Genomic DNA, 16361 nt, shown 5'->3' with positions numbered 1-16361 from the left:
TATATATAAATATATATATATATATATCAGATATTACTAAGGCAGTGAATGTAAATATAGAACATACACATAAACAAAAGAGACATTTTTCCAGAAAGGAAAGTTTTTAATGATGCTGTAAACACGTTTTATTCCATTATTACAAAACCCGCAGTTGTACTGTACCATAATCTTTAAAAACATTAAATGCAATCAATTTAACATTTAATATTACTACCTAAGCTTAGACCTTTCAGTTTATATATCACAATTCTGACATTAAAACCTGCAGAAATAGTGAAAGTGCTCTAAAAATGTAAAACTGGATGCCTTAAAGTTAGCATGCACAATCAAAAGTGTCTTTTACCATAAATGTACAAAAATACCAGAAACTAGCAAAGCAAAAATCTAAATCAATGAGATTACATCAAAACAATATCAAATCAATGAAACAAAAAGCAAATTTAATTTATGATTGCCCATGGGGATTAAAGAAGGCTATTGGTTAAACATCAGAAGGCATATTATTGGACTTGTGGACACACGTGCATACAACGAGTGAGCGAGTGTGTGTATGTGTGTAAAAGGACAAAACAAGATGGCTAGAGCTAACAATTTTGCCTCAGAAAATTAGTGAGTGTGTTTGTGTGTGTGTGAAAGAGAGAGAATTCATTCAAAGGAAAAGCTATAAAAAGACACAATGATTCATCAATCTTGAAGCAGTTGCAGTCTGGGCTCCTTCAGCACATTGGAGGAGCTATTATGTGTCTTCAAGAGTCTGCTTTGTGAGCATGTCCATGACTGGCTGGAAGGAAGATTGCGTGTGTGTGTGTGTGTGTGTGTGTGTGTGTGTGTGTGTGTGTGCGTACACTGAATACAAAAGAGAAATATTGTGCTTTTTGCTCCTACAGCCATCCACAGCTGCAACACAGACACTTTCAATAAAAGTAACAGCAAGTTTTATAAGCCAAAGGTTTGTGCGAAGACTGCGAACCAATAGGAGAGCTCTAGATGCACAGTGCAGTGAGAAAGCAAACAGATGAAGCTGTAAACAAGTCATGTCATCACTATTAAATGATCATTTTGTCCCTTATGTTTTATTAGTAATTCTTTACCTGCCCCAGCTTTGACCATAAAGCCTAAAGGCCTGTTCACACCAAGTTCAATGTGACTAAATGTCAGGAAATTATAAAATAATCACAAAAAGTCCCTACAGACAATCTCTGATAATCCCACAACTACGATCAACTGTTTTGTTTTTCTTAGACCACATACATATACCTACATTTCACTAAATTCCTGTGCTATTATTCAATGTTGTGGTTTTTGTTAAATGTTTTCATTCATTTTTACTGTGGCTTGCACTATTGTAAATAAAATATTAACAAACTAAATATTTTCTCACTAAAACAAATCACAATCTGTCCAATGCCAAATTTTGGTTTCTGAAAAAAAAAAAAAGTATCCAAACAACTTCAAAAAAGTCATATCATCATAGTATGATATTTTTGATTTGATTTTGGCATGCAGGATGCATTGTTTAATTCAATTTTTTCCTGCCAAAATTCAGACCTGTGAATCGACCTCACCAAGCACTTTCTAAACCCAGCTATTTTTCTAAGTACAACCATAACCCCAGCTCTGGTCTCAAACATGGCAACATGTTGATCTAAAAACTTGATCAAAGACTGTACCCTGTGTGTTTTGACTATTCGCTTATAACAGCCTCCCTAAAACCACACCCTCTCTAGGTTGTGCTTCTCCACGGAGGATCTCCAGAAATCCCAACTTAGTCAGAAATTCCATCCGTAATCCATCTGTAGGCTGGACTTCGCAGAATACCCCCTGTGAACCTGAGGAAGAAACACTCAGTTTGCATGGCTAATCTCTTGAATAAAAGGCTAAAATGCTTCAAATTACAATCAGTGTTAGCTCACCATTCGCTTTGAGGGCCGTTAGCAAGGCTGTGAGGAGACTACGACTGACGCTACTGTCCACCAGATCAGGAAGAGCCTCAAGCCTGAGCTGAGATGGGAAATGATATAGCAGGGAGTCTGGGTAGTCGTGTTCTTCATGGAAAAACAGCAGCGCCTCCTAGGGTTTCAGAGAGGAGAAATGCAATTCATTCCATGTCAGGATTAGGTTACTACTGCACCATTTTAAAAATAATGTGGTATGGTTGTGTCTCTAGGTTTGTGTTTAGCTGTAACTCTGACTTTTGTTGCAGTATGTCCACTGGCCCCATGAGGTCGTGAAGGATATTTGTCCCTCATAGCAGGTAGCCAGGTGGCCTGACATCGTTTGGCAAATGAGCGGACATCCAGAATGCCCACAGCGCACCCACATACACCTAGTTCATCCTCCAGAACTAAGCTGTACTCTGGGCACAAGGCCAGAGACCCACCCAGACACCTGAAACACAAACAGTTTTATATTTCTCATTTACCTCAACTGATTTTCAGGACTAAGAAGAAATATATTAAGGCATTACGCTTGAGTGAAACCTCATTTTCAGCTATTTTCTCACCGAATCTATCTTCCTATATACACACAACCGTTTGTGAAAAAAGTCTCTTATGCTCACCAAAGCTGCATTTGTTTGATCAAACATACAGTAAAAACAGTAATATGGTAAAACATTATTCCAATTAAAATAACTGTTTGGTAGTTTGATATTTTTTTAAATGTCAATTATATTTCCGATGCCAAAGCTACATTTTCAGCAGCCATTACTCCAGTCTTCAGTGTCACTTGAAATAATTATGATGTACATTATAAATGTATTTAATGTCACTTTTGATCAATTTAATGCATCCTTGCTAGATAAAAGTATTAATTTCTTTTTTTAAACCTCAGACTCTAATATTTTTAAAATGAGTATGTATCAGTACATATTTATTTTTATAAGTAATGATTATATATTGTATTTTTGATCCTAATTTTCAAATGCTTCAAACAAATAAATACTAAACATCAAATCAAATGGCTTATTTGTGTATTGTGATTCCTATTTATTTCAAAGTGTAAACGTGTTAATTTTAAACGTTTTTTTCTTGGCATGCTTCTTTAGAATCATATGCTGCATGTGCTCACCTAATTGAATCAAAATGTGTGTGTGTGTGTGTATATATATATATATATATATATATATATATATATATATAAATAAAATATCAGATATTACTAAGGCAGTGAATGTAAATATAGAACATACACATAAACAAAAGAGACATTTTTCCAGAAAGGAATTATGATGTACATTATAAATGTCTTTAATGTCACTTTTGATCAATTTAATGCATCCTAGCTAGATAAAAGTATTAATTTCTTTTTTTAAACCTCAGACTCCAATATTTTTGTATGTATCAGTATGTATACATACAACCTAATATAACCTCAGACTCCAATATTTTTAAAATGAGTATGTATCAGTACATGATTATATATTGTATATAAGTAATGATTATATATTGTATTTTTGATCCTAATTTTCAAATGTTTCAAACAAATAAATACTAAACATCAAATTAAATGGATTATTTGTGTATTGTGATTCCTATTTATTTCAAAGTGATATGTGATATGAACAGAACATTTTATATGTGGGCTGTGATATGCTTGAGAGCAATTCTTGCCTGTCCCCAATGAAGTCTGGATGGGAGATGGCAGCATCCTGGCTCATTTTACCCCTCTGATGCAACTGATGCACCATTCGGTACAGCTCCACCTAAAGTTTTGTGAAGAAAACAACAACAAAAATAAGAATGATAAATGTATAATGAGGTGCGAGTCAGTGGGTTAACAAGTATGCTTGAGTCACCTTGTCTTTTTGCTGGAACGGCCGTATGTTGTAAAGTCGAGATGTGGGGAACAAAGGGGGAGGGTGACTAAATAACTCGCTGCTGGTCCCCACAGGCAGAAGCATCTGATTCACACCAGCACCAGAGAAAGAAAAAAAAACAGGAGACAAGAAAACAGGAAAGAAGAAGACAGGAAAAAAACAAGGAGACTGTAAAAAAAAACTACACCAAATGGATCAAGCAATTTATACTAATTTAATGAAATAACTGTTTTTTTTTAACTGAATCATTAATTATATCATTCCCACCTGCACCTCTCCAGACAGCCCCCCTTTAAACACCCATGGCTCTGCCTCCACACCATGTAGCTCCGCCCCTGAGGAAGCTCCGCACCCTGTCAAAAATCTCAAAACATCAATCATCAACAATATCAAAGTGTCAGCTTTTATGCATCATGCTACTGTTCAATAGATTGAGGTAATTTTGTTAAATGCATGACATCTCTGCATTTATTTGATAAAAAAAAAAACAGAGTTAAAAACATTGACATAGTGGAATACTATTAAAATTTTAAATATCAGTTTTCTCTTTTAAAATATTTGAAAATGTAAAGTATTCCTGTGATGGCAAAGTCAAAGTTTCAGCAGCCATTACTCCAGCCTTCATTCTGATTTGGTGCTCAAAAAAACATATCTTTTGTATTATTAATGCTGAAAACAGTTGTGTTGCTTAATAATTTTGTGGAAACCGTAATAAAAAAATTCCAGAATTCTTTGAAGATTAGAAAGTTCAAAATAACAGCATTTATTTAACATTATAAATCTCTCTTCACTATCCCGTTTCATCAATTCAATGACTTAAAATATTGAGCAAAAGATTCTTTCAAAAAAAGGTGTTACTGACCCCAAACTTTTGTACAGAAGTAGCGCAAGAGAAGATAACCAGTCAATGATGACTTAAATTTCTGTATTTTCCTCAACCAAAGCTAGTATATGGCTTCGAAAAACTGCAGAAATTAATGTGCTACAGTATATACAGTATGTGCATGTTTGACACTCACAGTGGAAGCAGTTTTTCCAAGAGTCCAGTGGAAAACCATCAATCAGTATACGACCCTCTGTGAAAGGAAATATGCTTGTGAAAAGATGGGAGATGAGGGTGGGAAACTGCAGGATCTACAGGACAAAACTTCAATGGTGATTCACGCTCAAAATAAAAAGAGTTCATTTACTTGTTTTACTACTTCATTTACTACTCGTTTATCACATGGTGGAAAAAACCTACATGAGAAGACAAGATCCTCTCTTCTTAATCATCCATACTACAGTATCTCTCTCACCTAGCCAGCAGATGAAGGCCTTGGCCACCAGCAGGGTGTTTCTCAGGTCCCAGATGTAAGGGTAAAGGTCATAGAGAACAGCCCTATTGATGCTGTTCACAAAAGCACTGTGCAGTATTGCCACATCATCACACACGGCCAGAAAACGGCCTGCACGGGCCCGCCAGTCCTCTACCTGAGAGAGCAAGAGAAATATTTACAACAGAAAACACATTCCATATTCAATACAAATATTTAAATAATTCATATATTATGAACTACATCTATGTTGACTCATTTCAGTAGCATTCACAAACAGATCGAATGACGTATGAATCAGGGGTGTATAGAAAATATTTAATAAAAAGGATGTTTTCACCTTCTGTGGCGAGGCCTTCTTGCCGTTGACACTGACGCAGTGACAGTTGGCTTTGAGCCACGTGAGATCCTGCAGGAGATTCTGAGCGGGTGGTCCGTGTTCATGTGGCAGGAAGTACAGGCCAACCAGCAGCCGGACCTGGGCCTCGCTGAGAGGAGCCCTCCCAGAACTCAATCCCCTTCTAGAGCTCTTTTCATGGCTTGTGCTCCAGGAGACCTGGTTCTCCCCAGCTTTCAGATCCTGGCTCATAACTGAGTCTGCTGGGATTTCATCGCTAGCAAGAGCCCCTGTGCTCTGGGAAGAGGTTATGGGAGATTTGGGCTGGGCTTCACATTGATTGTCTGAGCTTTCGGAGGACTTTGATTTAACAGAGAGTTTTGAGAGCTTGGGGTCTGTTGGCCTCAACTGGCGTCCTAAAAGAAAAATTTTAGAAACTTGTGTGAAATAACTGGACTAAAAGATCTGATTCAAGTCAGCAAAGAGATTCTATGTGACCCGTGGGCAGTGTTGGGGGTCACTCATTTCAAGTAATGCGAGTTATGTAATCAGTTTACTTTTTTCAAGCAACAAGTAAAGTAACGCAATACTTTTAAATTTACAACAAAATAGCATTTACTTTTGTGAGTTAAAAGCAAAATCAGCATACTACATAAACCTCCAATAATTAAATATGTTAAATAAAACAAATATTTTCATGCATTTCGCGCCACTTAAAAAGAAAATGAAGAAATCAATGATCAGTAAAAGTAAAACTACTAAGAATTGTTTTCGTTAATTGAAAAAAATAAAATTAGAAAAACTTTAAGGACGATTAGAAATATTGATTTGGAAACTAGCAGAGATACGTTGAAGTATTAAAATTACTACAACTATATATAATTTTAAAGAATATATAAATTAAAGAAAAATAGAAAAATATTTTTAAATGACAAAAGCACATAACAAAATTACTAAAACTAAAATTAAAATATAAAAAATAAAGCTAATTTAAAATAAGTAAAAATACAATAATAGTATAAAATAATACTAAAATAACACTGTCAAAAATCAATATAATATAATATTTATTTTTATTATTACATTTTATTACATAATAAAGAAAAAATAAATTTATTAAAAACTAATGTAAATGTACATTCATGCATTTTTAAATTTTAAATGTAACAATTTATTTTACAGTGATTTATTATTACTAATATATATATGAAGAGTTCAGATGCAAAAGCCTCTAAGTGCCATTTTAAATTTTCTTCTAGAATGATCATTTTTATAAAGCTTGTATATTTAAATTCAGTAATTTCACTTAAATTGCAATGAAGATTACCTATTAATTGTCATTTAAGTGAAATTACTGAACTTGAATATATAAGCTTGATAAAAATGATCATTTTAGAAGAAAATTTCAAATGGCATTTAGAGGCTTTTGCATCTGAACTCTTCATATATATATATATATATTAATTCGAATTTAACAGCTAAAACTAACACACAAAAAAACGTGAATACATGCATGTATTAAACTCAGATGTGATCAATAATTTTAAAGGTAAAGTGTATTTTTTTTCCAATGTCTATTCCAGTTGAATATGGGTGTAATAACTAATATAAGTGTGTAAAAACTGTGTAAGGGTGGATGTTTTACCAGGCTGTAGAGGAAGGCTGAGTTCCTTCATCCAGTCTTGCAGGGCGGCTGACAGCGCTCTATCCACCCTATAGGCCTCTTCATCACCTACAGAGGTCAAACTGTGTCAGCAAGGAGCAGAATGTTCCTTTATACACTTCATTTTACTTTTTTACATTTATGCATTTGGCAGATGCTTTTGCATACTATAATATTTGAGCTTCTCCATGTTCTCATTCCTCTCTATCCTCCTTTACAGTGTATGCCCAATTCTGCTCTCACCTTTCCCCTCTTCCTTCACTTCTTTATGCCAGCTTCCCAAGGTATGCAGAGGGATGAAGTTGGCTTCAAACTCGCAGTTTGGATTAAGCAGCAGACCCCTCAGATGGGACCTGAGTCCGGGGGGGCGGCCCTTAAAAGGCCCCAGGAAGACACGTCGGGAGTCATAATCATTAGCATGGAGGTTGTCCCAAATGAGTGGTGGCCGTCGAAGCACCATCTGAACCTCTGCTAACGATTCGGCACTCAGTTCCCGAGATATCACTTTATTTCCTACAGAAGAGTGAAAGACAAATATGTATTGTAATGTTACAAATGTGGTTTACGTTTATGTAACCAACTGAAATTAGCTATGTTTCCATCCACCTATTTTTATGCACATTTTGGGATATTGCGCAAAAAATGATGGAAGTGCCAAGATGCAGATCAATTCTAAAAAATGTGCATAAAACACGTTTAAAAAAAACTCAATTAGTGGACATTTTTTAATCCGATAAGAAGACTTGCGGATAAACTATGACGGAAACATATTTACTGAATAAATCCCCTGATGCACAACAAAATACTTGCATGACTTTGCCTTAACAGAGGATGTGATTGGATAAATGGACCAGTGGATCTCATCGCACACATCTCAAATGTTGGGTTTGGTCATTCTGAAATGTATGAGCCAAAGTCTGTCATCAAAATGGTTGGCTGGAATTCCCTACCAGAAGCTTCTCACATGATTGCATTCACAAACACCAGCCATCCGAACGCAAGATAACATCACAGCGTTCATGGCGTTATGTCTGCGCGCTCTGAGATGCAAATAATTTATGATGTACAAAAAAGAGCCACAGTGGCTTCCCCGATTACACCAACTTCTATTTTTATTTTGCAGGAAGTGACAATTTTATTCTCTTGAACACATGGGATGGAAGCAGTGCTTTATTCTATATTCTAGTTTTGCGTATAAGTGAAATTTGGAACTTTGGATGAAAACATAGCTATTGTGTGAATTTTTAAAGGACATGCACATGTCTCTCACCAGTCCAGATAACAGAGATGCCAGGGAGAAGATCCTCCCCAATCATCAGCATGTAGGGAGACTTTGACACGCTGGGAGTGCACAGAGAACTACAGTACTCTAGAGAGAAAAGAAATAACAGTACAATACTGTTTTATGGGAAGGAATGAGAGAAAAAAGTAAGAAAAGACAGAGAATGTTGATGGGAGATTTGTCACTCAATTCAAATGATTTTATACTGAACAAAGCTTGATATATTTATGTATCGGCCTACCAGTGGGACAGAAAAGGAAGACAGGTGGTTCCCCCAGGAAACGGAAGATCTCATTGGCCACGGTGACCTGGGCGTGAGCGAATGAGGAAAAGGCCTCTGTATCTGACTGGCACATGGAGTGATCAATGTCATCAAATAGGAGGGCAAAAGCCTGACAGCCCAGGTCTGACACCTAGTGGTGAAATTAAAGAGAATAATGCATTCATGACCTTTACAAATTAGTCAAAGAGCAAAACAATATTTAAAACAATATTAACATGAAATAAACTGTAAAAAATGCATCTTTAATCACAACAAAGTGGGATGAAAATGAAAAGAAACAGAGGCAGAAAACAAGCGAGTTTTCTTACCTGTCTGAGTTTGCGTTTGAGTAGTGTGAGGTCACAAGAGCTGGAGAAGACGATGTCCTGACCCGGAGAAAGAGCGTACACAAACGTCAGACCCCTTGACTCTGCTTCACACACCAGAGCTTTCAACTGAGCTGGAGACAGTGAGAGGATGAGAAAGTGAAAGGTTTCCAGGTGTGATATGGCCCTTGCAATAATAATGATTAATTATTCATTACAATACATTTATCAAGTTTTATACAGTTTACGATATGAAACTACAGGTTACGATTTGAAAGCCTACACTGTGAAAAAAACATATGATCAATAAATTATGAAGACATATGCTTTTACATTGCTTTAACTCATCAAAATAGGTCATTTTTTATAAGTTATACAAGATTCAACTATTTTTTTTAAAGTGGTTTTCACCCAAAAATGAATTTTCTGTCATTAATTACTCACCCTCGTGTCATTCCAAACCCTTATGACACAAATTAAAGATATATTTTAATGAAATCCGAGAGGTTTCTGATCCAGCCATGCAGCAACGTCACTGCACCTTTCAAGGCTCAGAAAGGTAGTGAAGACATCATTAAAATAGTCCGTGTGACTACAGTGGTTAAACCTTAATGTTATGAAGTGACAAGATTACTTTTTGTCCGCAAAAAAACAAACAAAAATAGCGACTTTATTCAACATTTTCTTCTTGTCTGTGTCAGTATCCTACTCTGCTGATCTAGTAAATATAGTCAAAGACTTTAAAGGGACTTTATGAGTGCAGCTCATAATTGCCGGCTCCAACGGTAGCATCACATGCATGCGTCGTGGTGCTCACGTGAAAAGCGTCAACCAATAATGAACTGGCATACTGATGTAAAACCCAGAAGCGAGTTTGGAATGACATGAGGGTGAGTAATTAATAAAGAAATTTCATTTTTGGATGAACTAACCCTTAAAGTTGAAATAAGTTTTAAAAAATTTAAAGCAGAAACTTTTACAGTGTAATGACAAAAGTACTGTAACCCCTCATACTTAAACATACCCTCTTCCTCTGCTGAATAAACTTCCCTCCACAGTAACCTGTGCTTCAGATCATCTTTAGGACCATACAGATATGTGTTCAAACCCCACATCTGCATCCTGAAAGGGAAAATGGATGCATTATAATAAGAAAAATATTTTTAATTCCTTTTCAGGAATATTGTGTAAGAAGAGAGCAAGACACGACAGGGAGAAAGAGAGAGAGACAGGCAGAAAATAGAGACATCCAATGATCTTGCATAATTAATAATATAAGAGGTCACATTTCCTGCAGAGAATGAGTCTGAGTTTAAAAACAGCAGATGGTCGATTCCTTTGCAGAGAAAAAAAAATGTAATGGTCTGTCCCTCTATGAATATCATTCTATCTGTAAAGAAAAAAACATTTATCTGGAGTGTAATATTTTATTGTTATATTTAGTACAACCATTTCAATACCATGGCAATGTCCTCTTAACAAATATTGTAGGAAGATAATGATTACTGGCAAAATGTGCATTAGCAATGAAGAGTTTTAAGTCTCATGGGATAATTTTTCAATTTTTCAACTTCTTTTTTTATGATATGGTCACATTAAAACTGGGCGAATTCTAACCATGCCTTCATTGTTTGTTTTTGCTATTTTTAATTTTAATTATTTAAACACAAGTCAATCTTCACAATGGGCCCTATCATACAGCCGGTGCAATGCGGCTTTCACAGTTATCTTTTTCACATCCATGTTGGCTGGAATTCATGTTGGCAGCCCATGTCTGAGATGATCTGAAAATTAGGTGTTCAGGCTATTGGTGCGTTGCTATTTTGAGGCCACTTAAATAGACTGCGCCACTTACCAACTGAAACCTGGTCTTAAGTCAATGGTGCAGTATTTTTTATATATATATTTAAAGGGTTCATTAGTAATTTGCGCCTATAGGCTGGTCCACAACATGCATACACTCTGCTTATTACACACACAGGGATGCGCAGCAGCACACAAACATGCCAAATATTACAAATAAAAGGATTAAAAAATAAAAGATTAATATTCTGTACATAAAGATATGGTGGAATCCGGCTTGTGCCGTAGATGGTCTGCTTGCGCGATTTAACCTCACGCACGAGCTGATCCGTTTCCTCACTAGAGAATCGGCCAGTGTTTCTGCTTGCAAATTCCACCATGTTAATAGCGAATCCGCCATGACGTGAGTCCAACTGGCTTTTAAAGGGAATAGGACATGACACTCTGATTGGTTTATTGCATGTTACTCCCAAAACACACCCTATACTCATTAAGAGAATAGGGACAACCCTTTAAGACCGTGCGCCGGGCAACCTTTTTTCCCCTCGTTAAACTAGCAAAAGTGGATTCGGACACGGCCTTAGTGCCACTTGCGCTGTGACCATGTGCTTGGATTGTAAAAATACGGCCCAATGACTGAAGAAATTGTTTCCATTTTTCCCTTTAAAAATAACAGCATAAAAAAAAGTCTGTTTGTGGTAACCAGCATGTCATTGAGATGAAATATAAGATACTAAATGTGAAGAAAATAAATACAAATTACAAATTAGTCACCCTAAAATGAAAATTCTGTCATTACTAGCCCTCATGTTGTTGCAAACACAAATGGAACAACATGGTTGAAAGCTCTCAGATTTCATCAAAAAGATCATTTGTGTTAAATGAAACCACTTCTGAAACAACATAAGGGCGGGTAATTACTGTAATGACAGAATTAAAATTTTTGGGTGAATTAACCCGTTAATGTACATTTTATAATCTAAAATATCAAATAAAACCCTATTTTCCAAAATTATTAAAAGTATATTATTTAATACTACTTACTTACCAAACATAAAATGCCAGCTATTACATAAAATTGAAGACAAAGTAGTATAGGCCATTTGTTTAAATAGACTACTGTGGAAAAATAATGTGAAAAGTGCTGTAAGAGAGTTTATTTAATAATTCTCAACAAGACGAGTAAAAAACGGAGAAAACAAGGTTTGTACAAAATCATTCAATTTCAAAAGTGTGTATGTGTGTGTCCTTCCATGAGAAAAGCAGACTCCCTAAATAGACTGAGGCTGAGTAAGTGATTGTCTAAATTATTAAAGAATCTCCCCAAATGTTAACCTCAAGCAAACGTGTGTGTGTGTGTGTGTGTGTACAATCACACACACACACACACACACGCACAAACATACAAGCTAATTTTGGGTCTCTCCCTTTCCAACCTATTTAAAATGCTAATACACCGATATAATCTATCATTTTCACCCTCTTCCTCCCCCATTTTCTACTGCATCAGCACAATCGCTCAGCTCTCACTCAAGCGTGTAAAACTTCTCATCCCCCTTCGTTCGCCTGCACTATTAATCTTTTCATCCAGGGCTGAGTTTGGACCAAATGTGCATGTGTGCACATGTATGTGTGTGTGCGTGTGTGGATACCCTCTTGCTCCAAAATGGATTCCAATTGGATTCCAATGCACACTAATTTCTGCCAGTGATCAGAACCACAGATATGAACATATATGAACATGGGCCAGTGTGAAAGACTTTTGCGCCTTTTGATAAGGCGGTTGCTTGCCCTTCTAAGTCAGTTATATTTTACATAGTAAGCCATTGTTTAAAGTCTTCTATGAAGATGTCGTGTAATTATATAGCTGTATTGCCATAAAATATTTATATTCCCTTATATCAAAGAATAAGAATTGGGAAAGAATGTATGGATCATATGCAATTAATAATTACTTCTTTTTTTTAAGTTTAAGATCATAAGAAGCTCTACTAAGGGAGGAGAACATGCCAGCTCACTGGGTAAAGTGTGAGTTTGTTCATAATGCAGCAGGAGCGAGAGAAAAACTGCTTTATGACTTAAGGGGAGCAGGGACTCAATACAGGACAGCATACAGTATACCTGTTTTAGATGCTTGCGTGTTGGTGTCACCATTAGGCTTCTTAGCTATATCTAAACCAAGAAGATTTTCTAGGTTAATCAGCTTGACCAACTCAGTTTTCCTGGCAAACATAATGGCTACCAGCTAGACCAGCACTAAACCAGATCAGAATAGACAGATTGTCTTTTCAGCAGGGATACCATCTCTCTTGTTTACAATCTGTCGTTTTTTTTCTCTTTTAAAAAAAAACTCTGAATGATATTTATTATCCTATTAGCTCGAAGACTCATAATACAACAACAACAATTACATTTATAGTTATAATGTTTTATTGTTATTATTATTAGCATCTTATTTCTATGTCTTGCTCTTTTTCTATGCCTTGCTCTGATTCAAAGATGCAAGGGAAAATGGACTTGTTCCTTGCCATTGGTTTCATCATGGTGTATGAAGATGTGTGAAACTGTGGCTCAGTGGAGTCATGCTGGCACCAATGTCCAGCCATTAGTCATAAAAAGCCATTTGTCTCTCTGCCCACACGCTTTTACACCTCTGCAACACACCAGCTGCTCTGTGCTGCCCCCTGGGCAGCCTTACTGGCACAGCTCTGATACAACCATGTTACCAATATGATCCAAATCAATATTGCATATTACATTGTATAACCCCACAGACTTAAAATATGTAATATTTTGTTTTCTTTTAGTAATGCAAGTGCATATAAAGAGCAATCTCATCATCCCATTTATGTAACTGTGTGTGTAGTCACTGATCCAATACTCACCATTGAAATAGAACCTTCCTTTGTTCCATTGACCAGGGTCTCCCATAGAAACCTAAGGAGTAGAGTATATTTATCACACATGCAGACACACACTTCTCCATTTACACAAGGCAGCATTTCATAACCGTCACAAATCTTCAGTATTTCAGTATATTCTGTTCTTTACAACCTCCTCTTCACTGCTGCAACCCACTCAAAACAGGAGGGTTTTGGGCAGACTCTGAAATATGGGATTGGCGCATCCATCCCATACTGGACCCAGGCCAGGGTCATCACCAGAGGTGTGCATAAGGAAGCAGTGCAAGATTATAGACATCAAAGTTTTTTTTAAAGCACTCTTAAGCAAGTAATCTGCATTGTTTTTAGGGTTGTCTGATGACGCTGAAGTTTATACATATATTCCGCTATTTTTACAGTGTTTTCTGTAAAACATTTCACAGAGACTGCCATGATAAGTCTTTTTTGCTCTGAACACTCTTTCTGTCTAAGTGGGTTGTTCTTGGCCAGAATTAGCTGCGATGACAAGCATATCTTTTTGCGAAAGCCTACATTGGTTCCAGCTTGCTTGTGAAGCAGAAAATATAAATTAATTTGAATAATTCAACATTTAAATATGCAACATTTTTGTAATTCATGAAATAAAAGTATTTATAAAACTATGGTACATATCACTGAAAACGTTACATCCATATCCACATTTTCAATATGCATCGATCCTTAATACCTCTACTGAGCGCTAATAAATACATTTTTAAAAATTCCAAAAACTTTTTAAAAGTTCACTGACAGTGTTTGGGATCGCACATCATTATGTCGTTCTAGAATTCTATAGATTTTGCTGCATTAGGAAAGACAGTGGTTGGTTATAGCCTAATTTATTATTCATGTTGGCTGCTGCCATGCTGATGGAAAAACATAACAATCCTATTTTCCTGCTTGATTTGCTTCAAATTATGAATATGAAGTGATTGGCCCTATTGCTATGTGAACAAAACAGTAGCTTAACAGAAAATAATGATGTCATCTTAATATCGAATGCCTTGTAGTCACATTTAACAGATTAGAGATGGGTAACGGAGGCCAACTAGTTAAAGCTGTGCAGGTAAAACCTCACTCCCATGATCTCAAGAGCCAGGCTAACGGATGCAGTTAGCGTTCTTGTTAACTTGCCCCGCCTCCCATGCCGGAGAGACCCAGATTCAAGTCCCGCTCAAAGTGGGTAGATTCAGAATGGTTACAGTTGAAACTTGATCGCTTTACCTAAGTGCACTGTATACAAGGTAAGCTGGATTTACTTATATAACCAGCCTAAATTTACTTTAATGTAAAGTATCACTATAGTTTTGATGTAAGGCTATTTCTTACCCTTCCACAAGTTCTAGCTACAAGCTTGCAGCTGTAAAACATAAGTGGGGTAAGAAAACAGTAGGGAAAAGCTACTGGAATCCCACAGGGATCACTGGAGAGAAGAGACAAATAGCCCACCGGGCCAATAATGTGACACTGAACTACAAACAAGTAAGGCCAATTAGGAGATATGCACAACATGCATGTGTGTGTGTGTGTGTGTGTGTGTGTGTGTGTGTGTGTGTGTGTGTGTGTGTGTGTGTGTGTGTGTGTGTGTGTGGAAGGAGATATGTGTGTTTCTGGCCAGCTGCTTCCTATCACACTCCAGTAGCCTATGGAAATAAATACCCAGGATGCTCCAAGTCGGCTTAATAAGATGAATTGCATTGCAATACAAGCTCATAAATGAGAAATTAGTTATTTTAAAGGTTAATTATATGCGTCAGTATAGCGTGGTGATTATTTTGTCCCCGTATACAATAGTAGTAAATACTGTTTTGAAGATAACCACAGAAATTCACGTCAAACGTGCAATTTAACGAATACATCTGTTGTTTGTGTACCCCGACAAGCATTCAGAAAAAAGAATGTGTGCGTAAACTTACCTTCAACAACCCCGCATAAAAACTCGTGTCGTCCCTCCATCATCGCTATGATTGTCTGATCAGGATGCGGATTCGGTCTCTCCGGACTGAAGTCTTCAGCCGCGCATCCTCCCCTCCGACACACACAGAGCGCGTGAACTGAAACCGCAATTAAGCCATGAAGAAAGAAAAGAATTGCGTTTATTATTGCAGTTATGTGTTGTTGTTTTTAATCTTAAAACATTGGAAAACTATCAAACGTGGACGTTTCTTGAGTAGGTTACGTGAGCTCGATTCTGCCTCCTGTTTATTCGCTCAGTGCACTCTTCGCATTGTTGCCAGATCTCTCAAGAAAAACAAGCAACATGATTCCAAAATGGTCCAATAATAAATAAAGGTTCAATGGTCCAGAAAGAAAGAAAGAAAGAAAGAAAGAAAGAAAGAAAGAAAGAAAGAAAGAAAGAAAGAAAGAAAGAAAGAAAGAAAGAAAGAAAGAAAGAAAGAAAGAAAGAAAGAAAGAAAGAAACACTCCATAGGTGTTTATGACTTCTTTCAGCCAAACACAATCAGAGTTATATTAAAAACAAAATCTTGGCTCTTCCATATTTTATAATGGCTTATTTTTTGAAGCCCAGAAAATCCCATCCATCCTCCAGGGGTTTGATAAAGGCCTTCCGAAGTGAAGCAATGCTTTTGTAAATAAAAATATGTATAACTTTATAAACTATAATGACTG

General features: G+C 36.4%; 1 protein-coding gene across 1 annotated transcript; it reads right to left on the bottom strand.

Annotated features, from left to right (window-relative positions):
* Nucleotides 1-85: 85 nt before the first annotated feature.
* LOC120462600 (protein O-GlcNAcase) lies at nt 86-15963 on the bottom strand. Its single transcript, XM_039651196.2, has 17 exons — nt 15647-15963; nt 13695-13746; nt 10031-10128; nt 9010-9140; nt 8660-8831; nt 8407-8505; nt 7380-7649; nt 7119-7205; nt 5477-5889; nt 5119-5293; nt 4840-4896; nt 4088-4173; nt 3800-3904; nt 3615-3706; nt 2196-2391; nt 1917-2073; nt 86-1832 (listed from the first exon to the last, which is right to left on the bottom strand). Exons 1-17 carry the CDS (start codon nt 15687-15689, stop codon nt 1696-1698), a joined length of 2370 nt encoding a protein of 789 aa, XP_039507130.2. The 5' UTR covers nt 15690-15963; the 3' UTR covers nt 86-1695.
* Nucleotides 15964-16361: the final 398 nt, after the last annotated feature.

This window comes from Pimephales promelas, chromosome 1 (assembly GCF_988280905.1).
Source record: "Pimephales promelas chromosome 1, fPimPro1.hap1.1, whole genome shotgun sequence".
Taxonomy (NCBI): domain Eukaryota; kingdom Metazoa; phylum Chordata; class Actinopteri; order Cypriniformes; family Leuciscidae; genus Pimephales; species Pimephales promelas.
The sequence above is the reverse complement of the archived record's forward strand: the minus strand, read 5'-3'. Positions and strand labels throughout refer to the sequence as shown.

Bases quoted from the DNA above. Each gene is read 5' to 3' on its own strand.
- LOC120462600 (XM_039651196.2), bottom strand. From the start codon at position 15,689: ATGATGGAGGGACGACACGAGTTTTTATGCGGGGTTGTTGAAG. The intron at 7,650-8,406 runs GTGAGAGACATG...ACTCTTCTGTAG, and splicing joins CATCTCTGTTATCTGGACTG to GAAATAAAGTGATATCTCGG. The intron at 1,833-1,916 runs GTGAGCTAACAC...TTTCTTCCTCAG, and splicing joins AACGGCCCTCAAAGCGAATG to GTTCACAGGGGGTATTCTGC.